The following is a 16999-nucleotide window of genomic DNA, read 5'->3' on the forward strand; positions in this document are numbered from 1 at the left end:
CAGGGCTTTTCAAGCCCCCAGGAGCTGTGCTGTTCCTCAAAGGGAGCAGGGAGACAGCCTCTATTAGTAGCACTTACCTTCTTCTGGCCACCTTGCACTGGGTGACCAAGCCTGATGGGCTTTGCCTCTCCCTTAGACATGTTATCTCCTCTAATTTTCGTGAGGGCACTTGAAGGAAAAACAGACAGATGTGTTTGGCTGCTGTTTTGGGGGAGGGCGTGAAAGAAGGATCTTGGACAGAAGAAGACACATAATCTGAAGGGTTCAGGATGGATGGTCTGGGGCAGGTGGAGTGGGACGGAGCCATGGTGCTGCCTGGAAGGAGGGATCTGTCTCTCCCAGGCTGGTTCCAAATCCTTGCTCTGGCCTCTGCAGCTGCTGAGGTGGGATCTTGCTGGCCTTCTTTCAGCTTCTGCCAGAATAACAGTTTATGCTTTTTTAGAAAGATTTTAAGTCCTCCATTGTTTCACTGCTTCTGCATAATAGTCTTTTATAACACAGGAATCTCAAATAGTTGCAACTTGATTGCAAGATGTGGGAATTGGTTTTCTTTCTTTTCAGCCCTGCAAGCAGACTGTAAACCTGTACCAGGCTGTTATTACTCCCCAAGCAGACAATTTTCTAGGCATGAAGGAGAGGAATGCTCGCCTCTTTGGGGGCAGTGTTTTGACAGTTGAGTTCAGTTGTATTTTTACCAGTCCTGTTTTGTTGACTGAATTTGCCTTGCTGTACTTTAAAGGGTTTTATAGAAAAACTGTCTGTAACCGTTTATAAAAAAAATGCACTTTTTACTGGTAATGTATTGTGCTGTTTGATGGAAGATTAACAGGATGATAAAAAGCAATGTATTTTGCTGTTTTAAAATACTGATTATTCTTTACTTAATGATTTGCGTCCTGATGCAAATGGAAATTTAGCTTAATGGAAGAACTATCCTGAAATGAAAAACAATCTTCACCAGCGCTATCTGTCATGCTGGGTAATTTTTCTTCTTCATCTCCATGTCTAGATAAGCTGCAGACAGTAACAAGAGAATGCTCTTTCCAATTCCCAGTCTTTCCAATTCAGAACTTCTAGTAGGAGAATGGCCTACTGAAAATCTTCTCCATGCTTGGCTGGGAAGTGTGGTTTCTCAGAGAATCAAAATTACTTCCCCTGAAAGTCTTTTTTTTTTTTTCTTTTTTTCTTTTTTTTTTTTTTCACCCTCTCCTTTGTGGCTTTGATAATAGCAATAAGCCCCCTTTCTAACTGAAGAATTGTTTGTATTTGTTTATATTGCCAGGTTCTTCCTAGGAAGTAGGAAGGCCATTATTTACTCCAGAAGTGATCTCCAAGTACCAGCAGCGTGTCAGGCTGCTCATCAGGGCTACAAAGATGGTGAAGGGTCTGGAGGGGAAGGCATATGAGGAGCTGCTGAGGGCCCTGGGTTTGCTCAGCCCCAAGCAGAGCAGGCTGAGGGGAGGCCTCATGGCGGCCTGCAGCTCCCTCACGAGGGGAGCGGAGGGGCAGGCGTTGAGCTCTGCTCTCTGGGGACAGCGACAGGACCCGAGGGGATGGCATGGAGCTGGGACAGGGGAGGGTCAGGCTGGGGGTTAGGGAAAGGGTCTGCACCCAGAGGGTGGTCGGGCACTGGGACAGGCTCCCCAGGGAAGTGGTCACGGCGCTGAGCTGCTGGAGTTCAAGGAGCATTTGGACAAAGCTCTCAGACATAGGGTCTAGTTTTGGGGTGGTCCTTCGGGGACCCAGGAGTAGGACTTGATGATCCTTGTGGGTCCCTCCCAACTTGGGATATGACTCTATGATCACGATCACATGGGCTGCAGAATACAGGGAGATGGAAAGGAAACCAGGAGAGCATGAAGTCTGTACTTGATTCTCAGTTTTTGTGAGTTTTCAGAGATGGAGGGGAGACAGAAATGTAGAAAGCCTGGGTGAATCACCAGAGATAAACTTATCAATGCCCATAGGTAGTTTTGCATAAATGGCCTGTATCAAATGCGAGAGAAAGTATATCTAGAGATCAAGGGAATATAAAAGAACTAAGGTTGAAGCAGTTATACTGGGAGAGCAAGAAAAAAGATAAAAAGCGGTGTGCTGTTTTTAGCACCATGCTTTCAAGTGGATGCAAGCATTCAAGTGTTTGAAGAATTGGTAGCAGAGTGGAATTTTGGAACAAGTAAATTCAAGGGATTTTAATCCTACTAGGGAAAATAACATTTCTCGAAGTTCATATATGCTGTGATAGATTCAAGTCTTCAACCTGTTTTGAGGACTTTTTTTTAGAAGTTACAGCAAGAAGTATGTTCACCCGTGAAGTGTCAGAAAAGTTCTAAGCTTTAGTAATCTTGACCATTTAAAACAGTCTGGGCTAGACTTAACTCGTTTACATTTAGCTAGCTTCAATACCTACTATGTAATCACATCTAATCATGGAAACCCATCTATCTACAGAGGGCTGCATATTTGTTTTATAATACTTCATGCCTCTGTAATTACATACAACAAGCTGTATTCCTGCACTTAGCAGTGGCTTCGGGGTATGGAAGAAGAAACTAATGGAAAATGGATAATTCCCAACTTCTTGTGTACAGGCTTTTCAAGCTGCTTTATCTGTTTTCATCCAAAAGCAAAGCAGCCCTTAGAACACAAGTCTAATCCCAAAGCTGTGTTAATGCAAAGCATTTGCATACCAACAAGAGCTACTTGTGTGAAGGGTAATAAAAAAAAAAAAAAAAAAAAGAAAAAAAAAGTGGACATCGAGATTGATTTTATTTTACAGTAATGTAAAATCGGTCTTCTTAATAAGAAAATCTGTGCATACTGCTGGATTATCAAATGTTTTAACATGCTATTTTTAAAATTTGTTTCTTTCCAGATTTGAACATGGAATTCAACCCATCAGATCATCCACGGGCCAGTACGATATTTCTCAGTAAATCTCAAACAGATGGTAGGTTACTGAATTTATTACAGTATTCACTACTGCAGTTATCTATGAAGTCTTTGTTAGAATGCATGTGATAGCTACTTAATGTATAATTTCCCTCCCCCAAAAAGAGGCTTTTATAGGCATCAGATTAGAGTTGAAAGAAGCCAAACCTTTAGTTAATTATTTTGTCATACTGAGCAGTAAAAGATACAGGTTTGAGTCCTGTCATCTTGAAATTATAAGATCCAAGTAGTCATTGTATCAAAACTACAAGTATAGGTAAAGCTTAATATATTTTTAAAAAGTATCTGTGCAACTGTTTGTTGTTGTTTGTTTTTTTGTTTGTTTGTTTGTTTTGTTTTTTTAAATTTGTTTTGTTTTCTTCTAACACGCTGAACAACAGGCTAAGCTTCTTGGAAATGAGATTTAGAAGTATTTTCCTGAAAAATGACAGTTTACATTAGCTTAGAAGACAGTCCAGAGTTTCCTCTGATATAGCTGATACTGTAAATGAGTTCAGTACTAAATTTTAATAACAAAATAACTGTCTTCCCACCCAAATGTTCTGTCTTCTTTCATTATGGATTTGATGTAATCATATATTTGTCTGGAGTATTTTTTTTATTATTTTTTATTCATAGACAAAATAATCTCTCTGGAATTACATCTGTTAAGCAGGCCTCTTGATAGACGTAGTAGAACAGAAGCCATTTACTCTGGCTTTTTCATTCCCTGTTGGACATGTATGACATGTTGTTTTAGAAGTAGATGAGAATAATTGATGCAAAACACATTATTTTCTACCAAGACTTTCAAAGCAATTTCTACATTGTAATTCTGAACTGTATGAATTCTTTGTCCTTCTTTCTGTTGCCTATAAATGCCATTTTTGATTTACATAGTAAATTGCAGTGTCAAGGATATCACTTTAAAAAGAAAATGTAGTTTTCACATACTGTATATTTCTTGCTAATTTTTGAGCTTGACTAGTACAAAGAGGATACATTTAGGCCCTGATTGAAGAGTTGATTATATGAGTACCTCTTTTGCCCTTCAGATTGTCCTGAATTCAGCGTAGTTCTGTCAATGCCTTATTATGTAGTTTTGGATGTGATTTACCATCTTGGTCTGCCTTGGTAGTCTGTGAAATGAGTATGATAATATTTCTGTAGTATACTGTGTTGTCAAGATCGATGTCTATTTTATAGTGCTTTGAGATTGTATAATCCCATATGGATGCTGCATGTTTCTCATTGCAGTTTGTTGGAAAAGAAAAATGAAAAAACAATTCCAGGTCCACCAACTTAAATTTTGACCACACCTAGTGATTATTCTTACTTGTAGTAATAGCGGTTAATTTATTGCAAGATGGAGTTAGCTGTAAGAATTTTTTAATATGATAGTTTACACCCATGCTAGGGTTGGTCTATGAAACCTTGTTCTAGCTTAAGTAATACAAAAACTTACATGGTTTTGAGTGAGAACAATGAATTTATTGAAAAAATATTGAAACTTTTTCAACAAGGGTATAAGATCTGTTCAACTATCCTTGATCAAGGTGGTAAAAATGCAAAGGCTTGTACAAAATAAAAAAAAATAAAATTCTGCAAACAGTTATCTACTGATTTATTGCCAAAAATCATGCCATTCAGGTGGGACAACTCACTGTCATAAGCATTTTGGCATTTTGCTTGGCTGTATTCTGGTACTGTCGTGGAAATAAGTGAGCTGATAGGCAACATCCCTGAACGGTATGGTAACTCCTAACACCCCTGAGTGTGACAGCCTGCTGTAGGACCTAGGAGATCTACAAGGTACCTGAAGTTAGTGTGGAAGGGGAGAGCTGAACTGGCAATACTGTAAACACCTAACCTGGACATGTAACTACTTCTCTCCGTTACATATATAGTGTTGGGCTGTCCTGACTGTTAACAGTAAATGAAAATATATTTATAGACAAGAACTGCAGATGTTTAAAACACATATCGGAGAGCTGAGGAATACCAGGACTCTGGGTTTCATCCAGGATCCGGCTGTGGCTTTTGAGTGTCCATTACATATTTGTATAGTGGGAAAGAGCCAGTCCATAACTACAGGCAAGAGCAATGTGGCAGCGTTGTCTTCAGGCAACTCCACGTTTGGCTTTCTGAAACCCACATTTGGCTTTCTTCTGGTGAGCTTGTGGTACTGCCCTGGCACAGGAGCTGCACTTTGAGCTGCTTGTGAGCAACACATGAGTGAAGAGCAACAAGTTCACTACCCCAAATACAGTGGAACAGGACGTGGCATCTCTGGGTGTTATATGGTCTGAATTTCCCACTGTTCTGTTAGATGCCAGGCTAAGCACCTGGACCTGTCCTGGCCCTCACAGTCAGTACGCTGCCTACACCCTTAATTACCTGAGAGTCCAGTGACTCTGGAGAGGATTTGAAGACACAATAAATATTAATTTGATATCTAACTAAAATAGCTTTTTAAAATGCTTCCAGCTCTTTGTAGGAGTTTACTAGGTGCTACATCTTACATGAGTGATTCTCCCTGATTAGGGAGATAGTAGAGAATCACCTTTTATTTCTTTAACAACTTTGAGTACTTTATGCAAGTTCTTGTTTGTTTGGTGAATTTGGCCTGTAAACAAGACGAGCTGGATGACTGAAAAGCCATGCACTGTTCAGTGCGTGGTTGTGGTTAAGCCAGGGTTTCCAAACCCCAGCATTCCAATAATGTCACTTCCTTTCCTTTTAATAGCAAGAGGACAGTGTTTCCTCTTTCAGGGTACTGGTCTTTCCTGTAAGTGGGTTACGGTTGTCCTGTTTTCCTAACTTATATTGGGCCTTACACATTTGAATTTATTGGCTAAATTTTGCAATATCAGTGTAACAATTGGCTTTAGACAAATAACATTTTGAAATTATATTTATACAGTGGATAGGAGTAAACTAGGCTGCATTTTATTTTTATTGTTAAGCAGGATGAGTCTGCTGTTTCTTAGACAAGACAAAATAAAATGATCTGCAAACAAAATGTGAGACATCTTCATTGATGTTATCCTTGAGGATTTTGTCTTCTGTGCTGGTGTGGGTAGCATTGAGGTTGTCTATAGAAATTGCACAAACGAGACATCTACTACATCTCAGTGAAAAATGCATACATGTACATATATATGTGTGTGTGTGTATTTCCTCACTCCCTTTTATTTCAGGGTATGTTTTCCTACAATAGCAAAAGTTCAATAATAACAAAAGAAAGTGCCCGCAGAAATGAGAAATGAAGAAAAATAAGAAAATTTGGCAGTATCTCAGTCTCCACTTGAAGAATTTCATTCCAACTTTCAAGTTTTAAAATATAAGAAATAAAATACTTTTTTTTTTTCATGAAATTGTTTAAACTGTGACTCTAAATCTGTTCAGCATCATTTCATCCAAAACCCATCAAAGTCAAAAGCCTGGAGTTGTAGTTAGGAGTTTATGCTGTGAAATGATGGTTAATTATAAAGCTACAGTCTGTGGTCTGCTGAACACCACGCAAGCAGTAGAAAGCATCTCTAAACTCACCGAAGCCAAGTAACAGAGAATTGCCTTTCTACAACAACAGTTGTGGAAGCCTGGCAGAAGTGTCTTCCTGCCTTTTTGCAGTAGCTGTCTGTCCTTTTTCTAATAGGAGGTTTATGATCACAAAAGAGAGCAGTTGTGACAAAATGGGTTTCTGCTCTGCCCTATTTCCCATCAGCATATGTTCTGGAAAGAGTTGAGCCCCACGCCGTGGCAGAATGGTCCAGAAGCACGAAAGCACAGCTGCCTTCTTGCCTCACTGAACAATCAAGGCAACTGAATTTCTGTTATGTGGGAAGAATAAGGGAAAGGAGGTCAAGGTGGTGGTTGGAAGAATGTGCAGCACAAGCAGTGTTTGAACAGTGAGAAGTGAGGGGTCTGTATAAATACAGTGAGACATTCTTCTGGAGACAGGAGATAGCAATGGCAATGAGCTGCAAGTGATGTTCTTGCTTTGGTCAATAGATAATTGTACTTTTATTGAATAATATAATGGGTACAAGGAAAAATACAGAAGATAAAGATGAAGGTAGGGAAAAAAGGTGATTAAAAATTGGGATTTGGAGTTCATATGCAGGCTGTGTTTATAGAATTTTGTCCATAATAATTCTGTGTATGGTAAAATTGTGATTGTTGTCTGTTAACTGTGAAATTTTGAACACAGTTAAGTATTTAATAGCTGTTAATTTTCACCTGTGTACTCTGTTAGGTGTACATGCAGTTTATCAGAGTTGTTTACTGCCTGTATATTGCAATATGCAATACTAGACAAATACTTGCTCTGTTCTAGAAGTGAGTACCTGTCAACATTTTGTTGTTTCCCTGGAGGTTACTTATGTCCCTTGCTGGTTATAAATGCAGTATATGGAACGTAAGTGTAGTGCAGTGTTTTAGCAGGATTTCAAGCAGTTTAACTATTCGCTAGACAATCTGAATTTTTGTGCTCCTCCTGTTTAATTCTGTTTCTTATACAATGTCCATAATTGTGGATCTGAGCATGTACTAAGTGACATGGCTAACATCTTGTCATGTGTGATTCTCCTTTCTGCTCCCTGGGAGGAAAATTATGTAAGGATTTTTTAAAGTTTTTCCTTATTTTCTTTTCATTTTATGTCTGCATTAAACACAATTATTTCACAGTATCCACACATACAACCTTGTTTATGTGAGATTGCTTGCTTCTAAAAAGTCACGAATAATGGCTTCTCATCCAACAGGGAATGGACAGGCTAGCCTGTCGTTGCGACATTGCTCTTATTTTGCTAAGTGCATTGGGTTGCGTAGCTTTCAACTCATAGTGCACCCAAGTGCATTTAATCATCTACAGCATGAAACCATTATTACTTTAATCCTGCAGTTTGATTTATGAATTAGTTGCCTCCAGACTTGTATCCTAAATGCTGTGGTATTTTCACTGGAACGGAGCTCTATGGGCTCTCTATGGGGTGAGTTAATTGGGAAAGTGCTTAAAAAAATTAAATAGAGTATATTTAATCAGCTGTGATAAGTATTTGCCTGACAATTAAGACTCTGTACATCTGTCTCCCTTGTTGCTGCTGTTTACTTTGTGAATATTTTGGCTAATAACTGTGGCTTTGACTTGCAACCCTTGCTTGTGGTGACTAGTTCTTACCCACCAATGTAATACGCTTACATTGTTATATCGACATGAGTAATAGCTTCAGGCTTGCACCTTACCATTATAGAAGCCAGTGGTGTAACACATATGGTTTCAAGGCTCTTCAGTGGGAGTTAGTGCACAGTAAGCTACAATGAGAATTTGCTGACTTCATGGTGCAGCTCTTTAGGTGCTTTCATACCTGCAAGGCAGAGTAGGCCACTTTGCAGCAAGGTGCCTCGCACAAAGGCACGGGTGATGCCCACGCAGATCTCTGGTGAAGGGTGGTGAAGGATCTGTTGCTAACTCAGACTGTAGCTTACTGCATATTAACTTCCCCACGCGGACCAACACCTAGTGAAGTACCCAAAAGGATGAGAATTTTAATCCCTCACCACACTAGCGAGTGTAAATGCCTTTAAACATACAGATACGTGTTTTTCTCTATTTGATGTATGTGTACTTGGTTAGTGCAAAAGCAATGACAATGTTACACGTAGATAGTCTCCTGTTTTTATTATGAATGGTATATAACAAGCTTAATCAGGAAAAATAGTCATGTAATATTTCTATCATATTTTGTGTTTTTTGCAGTGAGAGAAAAACGCAAGAGTCTCTATATAAACCACGTAAGTGAAAATGCCTCGCTATGCAGCTTTCTCCTTGTTGTCTATATTATACAGTAAATAAGAGTTTTCACACGTTATTTCCATATTGGTGAGAGAGCGCTGATGCTTCAAATGTCTGTTCTGCATCAGGATCCAGAAGGATAGGTCTTGCCTACTGAGCTAGCTGAATGGGTCTGTTGGTTTGAGGACAGTGTCATTCTTGCAGCCAGTGTCTGTAGGTTAACTGCTACCTGGGATGAAGAGCAGCAAACATCAGCATGGTTTTGAAAATTATTATAAAAAAAAAAATAAATCAAAACTTTAAATTGTATTTGTATGTATGTTTGCTGTTGGCAGAAAGTCTGTAGCATTTCATATTTACACAGAAGTCTTGAAATGCCTGAGCAGAGTTGATGCAATGTAAATGTGTATTTGTCATGTGGTGCGTGCTGAGTACAAGGATGGGGTTTTGATACACTTCTGTGCCGTGGGCATTTTTCAGTTCAGTTCAGTTCTCTTATGTTAGAACTGAATTCCCAGGGACGCTCAGAGCAAGTCTCCTGTAGCCTGCTTTGGGTGCAGGATCAGGCTCTTTGCCACTGCTTGTACTACCGAAGCACCTGGAACCAGTGTGGGTCCCCGAAAGTTAAGCCTTGTTCTGGACTCATGCCCCGGTAAAATTGGGGAGGGAGAGAGCTAATTGTTTCTCAAATGGTGTTTGCCTTTAGGGTGAAATGGGGAAGAGTTCTCAAACTTCTCTCGATCTGGAAATGTAGTCCATTTCATGAATCATTTTTAAGCTGGTAAAGCTGCTGAAAGCAGCAGATTTGGTTTATATCCTCTACTCTCCCTCCCTTTGTGCTGGTGCTAACGTCTGTGCAGCTATGACTAAACTGGATTAGGGCCTGCGTGCAGGTAGATTCAGCACAGCTAAAAGCAAAAATGGATTTTGTTCCTAAATGTGATTTACTTCAGTGCTTGCACCTGCACAAAGGGAGGGTGGCACAGAGGCAGGATTGAGCAGCTGAGTAGGGTGAAAAACCAGAACTGGTTTCTGACACTTCAAAAGCAAACTGAGATGTTCAGTTTCCCAAGAGTAAAGATTTCGAGAAAGTCGTGAAATACTGTGAGGTTTATTCAATTGGTAGGGCTGGCTGCAGCAGGTCAGCAGATGTTCTCTGTGCTTCCCAGCCTCTATTCCTCTGTAAAACATTCTGATTGTTTGCAGTGCATGTGAGGGTAGTTTGCATTGCCATTGTATTGTTATAAAATTGTGAAGTTAATATGCTGGGTCCCTGTAAAATTGATAATGTGAGCTCTGTAACTTCCAACAGGCTTTTTAGCTTCAAACTTGGAGAGTTCAAAGCAAAAACAGGAATACACAGGCACTGCAAATCAAGGTATTGACAGAGTTTCTGTGTCAGGCCACCTTGCCACATGGGTAAAATTCTCACATGTCACAGAATCTTTTCATGCCATGTAAAAGATGTGTTCTGCATCAGGCAGACTGGGAATGGATTCCTATGGCAGATGGAACAGAAATGGCTGTTACAAATTCTCCTGTAAGCACACTACTGGAAACCCTGGTACAAAACATTTTTAGGCAACACTGGACTTGTTGCAGAAAGGAGGAGGATGACCTGAGGAGTTGTGCTGTTGGGGGCTAGATGTAGCAGCTTGTACAGCTGATACCCTAAGCAATATACCCTTTCCTATTTTTCTTTTATTCAAGTATCATTTAGAGCGTTAGCTAAGGTTGCAGAGATGTAAACTTTCCTCAGTCTGGTTTACGACTAAAATCCAATCTCTTTGTACTTTCAAAGTACCTCTTCTGAATTACATATCTCAAAAAAGAAAAAAAATAAAACCAAAAACCTTACGAAGCTGAAGTCCTTACTATAGTTAGATTTATGTTCTTACAAGTTAATAAAGTTTTTAGCCAACGTTCAAAGATAATCTCAATATTTTCAACTGTGGCCTATGACATAGAAGCTAATGAGATGATTTGAGATACGGTTGACTTGAGCACACCTGTGAGTGTTCATTCAGCACCTCCTAAGAACTGGGTCTGCTGAAGTTGACGCAGAAGCTGGTGATCGTTTTTGAAGTGGTGGTTGTGGCCTGCTCTACATGAGGTCTTAGCAGAAGTGGTTTGTAGACTGCAGGGAGCTGTTGTAATTTCCCTAGACTGCCTTGTTTGAAGAAATGCAAGGAAAATAGATTTAACAGTTGTAAGTGATAAATCTTGGGTAGTATTTACATGATAAGTGAATTTACAGTATACAATACATATATTGGTTGATCATTTCTTTTTCACCATTTTTCATTGTTGTGTTAAGTGCATTTCTAACAGGAGCTATTGCTACTCATCTGTTTCCTTGTTGGTGCTCAGTCCCCACATCTGCTCTGAAGGAATCAAGCCAGAGAACATAAATTTTGGAGTGTTGTTTTCTCTTTCTTTTACGAGAACTCCTCACCATCATGCAGCACTCTTCACTTTTGTGTTTTTCCATAACGTCATCTTTTTTTCTTCTTTTGTAAGTCTGCATATACTTAGTCTCCTTTTGTATCAAATAATCAGGAATGCTTTTATAAGACTTTTATTTTAATCTTTTTGTGGAATGCTACTTATTTTGCAGGAAGAGTTGAACATCTCCCAGCTAATCAATGTGGTTAGCAAGAGAAGTATGAAGAAATGTTGTCCTTTTCCTTTTTTTTAATGGCTTGTCTAGGCCCATGTAGTAACAGATGAGAACAATAACTTACATATATACAGATTTAATTTGTTACCCAGGAAAAATGAGAAATAAATTGAAGTTGACTCTCTGATCATATGTAACAATTTGTGGCAGTTTCTGGAATAATTTTCTGGAAGCTTAAAGGAATGTCTATCAAATAGTTTATTTTGCTCTTATTTTCCTGTCACGGTTTTCATTTAGAAATGCACTTTCTCAGTATGATCTCAGGCCATTGTTCTTTTCCTTTCTTGCTTGCTTTTGTCTGTAGAATATTTTCATTGGCTGGATGGTTTCCTTTTATCCCCAAATCCAAACAGGGGGGCTCCTGCTTTGGTTGATTGTGCTTTGTCAGGGGCTGGCACTTGCCAAGCTTCAGACTCACCTTGTCAGTAGGTGTGAGGGAAGAAGCCAGCAGCTGTTCTTTTTTGGGTGGGGAAGGCAAGGGGGAAGGAGTGAAAGCAGGGATGACAGGGTGCCGTGGAGAAGCCGTCAGCTCTCGCTCTTCCCACAGAACCCAGGGAGATGACAGCCTTGGGGTGGTGTTGAAACCTTTGCACGGCTGCAGCGCTCGTCTTCATAGGGGGCTGGAAGCCTGTGGCTAAGCGAGGGAGCCACCTACCTACAGGGTATCTGCTGTGCTCGCTTTCTTCCAGCCTATTTTAATGCCTGAGCAGTTGCAGCCGATTGCTGTCCTTCCTCACTGAGCTGGCAGTTGGTTTTTGTTATGCCTTTAATGCTTCTTCAGTGTGCGCTTGTCTGTTCTTTTAATCTGCTTAGTCAAGCTGCTGAGGGGGATAAAGATGCAGACTGAGATAGAGACATTTCCTTCTTCAGTGACGAGAGATTGCATCAGTGCCTCTGCCTGTACAGGGAGAGCCAACAGGAAGATATGTTTTATGTTTTCAAGGGGAGGGTGGAGAAGGAGTGGATTCTTATTATTACCTGCAGTAGCTAGGTTTTTGTTCTGGCTGGATTTTTTTTCTTATTATCTTTTTTTTTTTTTTTTTTTTTTTCTTCCAGGAGAAAGGAGCAGGGCAGGGGAAGGGAAAGTTGTTCCTTGTCAAGTTTCTGCTACAAATTTTCCCCTTCAGACAGGATGAAAATCCTTTTTTCCCAAATAATTTTCTTCTCCTTGACAATAGAGGCTTTTAAAGCCTATTCCATGTTTATGAACAGTAATAGCCAGTAAAAATAAGGGATATTTTTTTGCTGTTTCTGGGAAAAGAGAAATTTCTCGTGAGCACTATTTTTTTGCATTCTGAAGACTCTTCAGCCTTGTAGCAAGAGCTTCCTTTCTGCACATTTTGTTGAGGGATCTGGAAGTGCTTCCACTATCTGCAGACCTGGGAACTGGGCAGTCAGATTTCCAGCAGACGAATACCATCTTATCATTCCAAGAAGAGAAATAAACATCTGTATATAGACCAAAGCTTTTTTTCAGCATCCTGGGGAAAAGTTCCTGGGCATCACGAATGCCAGAAACCCAGTCCCTGTAAGCGATCCTCTCGTGGTTCACCTCAGGGGAGGCTTCTTCCCACTGGCAGCCCTGCTGATGGGGACTTGCAGAGAACGGAGGGGCCCTTTTGTGTGTGTTGTGTGGCACAAGCAACTTCTGTGAGCGTTTTAGCATGCCTGAAGTGATGTATGGTATTTGCTCCTGTGTAGCCCCCAAATTTTCCTGTCAGAGTGGATAAAGAGGCTGTTCTGCTTTCCTATTGTGAAACTGCTGGGCATATGACTGGTAATCAAATACTTTCAGCTAGTGATTAGGAGAGTAAATACGGTACATGCTGAAGTGGGAACATGGCATGAAAGGTACTTGAATCCATGAAAAAAAGCAAAGCAAAATATAAAATATGAGATGTTTTTGTGAGGTGGACTGCCTCGGGCTGCCTATTGTAAGAGTTTATAATTGCTGTCCAAATTCCTTGAGATATTTTAATTAACATTCCTCACTCAAAGAGAAGAACAAGATAAACTGGAAGATAGATTAGAGGCTTCTTGGGTACTCTTGCAGCTCTCCTAGAGATTGCTTAATCTGGTCTTTGCTCCTCTCCACTGCAAGATCACAAAAAACACAGGTCTAGAGGAGCCTTTATAGTCCATCTGGCCCATCTGGCAGGTTCCCTATACCAATGCCATTCCTAACAAATGCTGTTTCAGGCTTCCTATTAGAATCAACAGGTTCTCTTTGATGCCTTAACTGAACTTATTCTTTGAAATGCTTTTCCTAATATTTTTCATCCTCTTTCTTCTTAAGTTGAAGACTTCTTAACCTCTCCTATCAGCCTCAATGCAATGTTATATGAAGTGACAAACTTTTGTAGGGGTAGAAGCAAAGATAACTTTTAAGGTGGAATGAAAGTAGATGGCAGAATTCTTTTGCAAGATTACTGTGTAATAATTGCTGCGCTGGGAGCCTAGTAAAGTCTTCCTGGTCAAATTGCACAACACTGGCAGTTATATGCTATGTAAATATAAGCCTCTGGGCTGCTTTTAGTGTTCCAAAAAATATTTAATCTCTTCAGGTTTGGAAAGCAAGGTGCTTTATCAGTGGTTTAGTGGGGTCTGTGTGTGCTACAGAAGGGTTTGCCAATGGCTGATGAGCTCTCTTGGGGCTCGGTGGTACCCTAACACAGTTTTCTGTAGTAGACATGAAGAAAGACAAGCTTTGAGAGCTCAAGAAACCTGCAAGTACAGATCTAGTCTAAGGCATCAGTTCTGAACGTTATCAAAACATTGGTGAGACTAATCAGCTGAGAACAAGGCTGAATCATGTCACAGATGGGTAAGATACAACAGGTATTGCTTCAGAGTGGTTGAACTGGTCTTTTTTTTATTATTGTAAATGTCGACAGAGAAGTGTATGTATATGATGGTGCGGTTTCCTGTAGCTTTTGTTCAGGTGAATATACCCCCCTGTAGCCACTAGATATAGACAATTGTGCTGTAGTGTAAAGTTATGCAAGGTGAAAATAAATGCAGGATTTTACAGAGCAGCGCAGAGGCTTGCAGGGCTTGCCTGATTTTTGGAAAGCACTTTGTTGACCTGTAAGATCATGTTGCTTCTGTGAATAATCTTGTCAGTACTAAATCATGTCCTGAAGCAATAAAAGATCCCAAGTTAGGAGCCTCCCTTTTCCAAGTTAGAAGCAGCCCTGCTTACTGCTGTAATTTGGCTTCACGTGCATGTTCACATGCCAGTTTTGCCTAGTAGCATTTTGGCCAGTCTCTGTTGCATTGAAGCTAATGGACATAACTCCACAGATGGGCGCAAGCCAGCTTCAGTTTTTCCACGGGTGAGATACTGCTTAAAAAATTCCTTCTACAATCGTGCAGTAACTTACACCTGGTGTGATGGACGAAGAGACAGCACCATTATTATTTAAGGCAGAAGCCGCAAATTATCTTTTGATGGACAAGTGGAAAAGAGCACTGAAAGAGACAAACTCCTCTGCCAGACTGGAAGCTGACTGGCTCAAGGCCAGCTCTGCTATAAAAGCTGGATGGCTTCATTAGGGCAGTGCTGTGCCCCAGTGAGCAAACCCTGCTGAGCGGCAGGGCAGAGCGCCACACAAGGGCTGCTAAAGCGCATCCAGCACCGGGCTGGCCTCTCTCAGTTCTGGTCAACTCTGTGTGTGGGTTTTGCTCAGTGGGCACCTCTCTGTTACGTATTTCTGCCCAAGGACACCCTGAAATGTCTTTTATCAAAACAAGTGTTAACACTTCCCCTGTCCCTGCAAATTCAAGTTTAATCTCTGAATGATTTGAAGATGAAGCCTGCAAGACAGTCATCCTCGTGTGTATAGGCAACCTGAATTAGTTAGGAATGTCTTGTGATTTCTGTCATAGCAGGAACATAGAGACAGTTCAGCAGAGCTTGTATGGTTTTGACTTATGGTTTAGTGGGGGACTCGTTAGTGTTAGGTCAGAGGTTGGACTCAGTGATCTTGGAGGTCTCTTCCAACCTAGATGACTCTGTGACTTAATTTCTCTGGCTTTTTGCTAAGAAAAGTCAAAAACCAGGCAAACCAAGCCATTGCATTACCGATAAGATGCATTTCATGTAAGATTCAAGTAAAGCATATTGTTCAAACAAAACAAAATCAAAAAAAATGATTTGGAAAGTTGGAAAGTTCTAGGATGAAGCTCGGAAAAGAAATCAAGCAGTGATGTTTCCTTTGTACTAGCTGTGCACGAGGGCCAAACTGCTGTTTTTAAGAGCTAGAGACAGCTGCTGCTAAAGGAAGTACATCGGGTCTTGATCTCCTAGAGCTTGTTCTGTAACATGTGTAAAAACATAGCAAGTTAAAACAGCATTTTTTTCCGTTATAGATCTTTTTCTGTAAAGAAAGAAACTTCACAAGATAAAAGCTGTTATGTTATCATCATAACCTATATTGTCAGCATTCCTTAATGATCTTTGGTTGAAATGAGAGAAACAACAACTGCTTCTGGAGTAAAGACCTAGAAAAATCTCACTTCCAAAAGAGATCACAGAATGATAGAAAATTGGTCCCGAATTCATCTCAAGAGATTTTTCAGTCTGATTTCTTGCCTCAGAGCTGAATCCCACAGCTAAGCTACTCCTGCCATGTTTGCTTTACCTCTTCTTTACAACTCTCAGTGATGGAAATTCTGCAACTGCTCAAGTCACTCAAGCCAGAATTTAGCTATACCTGCCATTCAAAAATGGATTTTTTTTTAATTTGTTTTCTTGCCATTATGTCCTCTCACCCTTTTGTGTCCAATCTGAATTTTCCCTAGTTGAATATAAGCTTTCTTATGTCTTTATCAATGGAAGTGGAGAACAATGTTCTCTTCTTTGAAAATCACTTCAATATGACATAGAGGTCATTGTTGTTTTGTTCTTAGAATAAACTATTCTGTTTTCCAGTCTCTTCTTCTAAATCAAGTTTTTCAAACCTCCAATTAATCTCGATGTTCTCTCCTGTTGATTCATCTTTCATCATCAAAGAAATTAGTCTTTCTTGAAATACAGTGGTCAAAACTGGACGTGGTATTCCATCTGAGCCAAGTGAAAGGGTGCTCCATCCTGTTGCACACATGGTAGCGCTATTTATAACTCCTGCGTGATATTTTTCTTTGTTTTTTATAAAAGAGAATATTTGTTGTCATGTGATATGCTTGATCTACTCATCCTTTTTTCATCTGATGAAAGCCTCAACAGTTTATATATAACAGCCTCAACAGCCATATCATATTTAGACAGATGGTTCTGCTCTAAAGCGTATAGCCTTGCATCTGTTCTTAATGGATTGCAGGGCTATATTTTTGTGCAGACCACTTCTCAAGTTAGTCAAGATTGCTCAGGATTATAACCCTGTTTTCTAATACATATGTAGTCCTCCAAGTTAATGCCATCTGTAAATTCAGTAGAGAATACTTTGATTCTGTTATCAAAGTTATTGCTCAATATTTAATGCTGAGTAAGCGAGACCTCTGTGGATTCTCCCTCAGCCTTCCGACCTGAACATGATCCTTGGGTAAGCAGAGTACAGTTTTCCAAGTAGTTTCTGTAGTAGGTTTAATGT

The 16999-nt window shown here is 40.0% G+C and overlaps 1 protein-coding gene across 3 annotated transcripts in view; it reads left to right on the forward strand.

Annotated features, from left to right (window-relative positions):
- The window catches only part of CCNY (cyclin Y), a 124859-nt gene that overhangs the window by 71721 nt on the left and 36139 nt on the right, over positions 1–16999 (forward strand). For 2 of the 3 annotated variants that reach the window (XM_027450481.3, XM_072033809.1), the window contains exons 2-3: positions 2876–2950; positions 8693–8727. In XM_027450481.3, the coding sequence (XP_027306282.1) occupies positions 2876–2950; positions 8693–8727 (110 nt within the window). The remainder of the gene's footprint in view (positions 1–2875; positions 2951–8692; positions 8728–16999) is intronic. The other variant, XM_038173613.2, reaches the window with a different exon arrangement.

This window comes from Anas platyrhynchos, chromosome 2, assembly GCF_047663525.1.
Source record: "Anas platyrhynchos isolate ZD024472 breed Pekin duck chromosome 2, IASCAAS_PekinDuck_T2T, whole genome shotgun sequence".
In the NCBI taxonomy this organism is placed as follows: domain Eukaryota; kingdom Metazoa; phylum Chordata; class Aves; order Anseriformes; family Anatidae; genus Anas; species Anas platyrhynchos.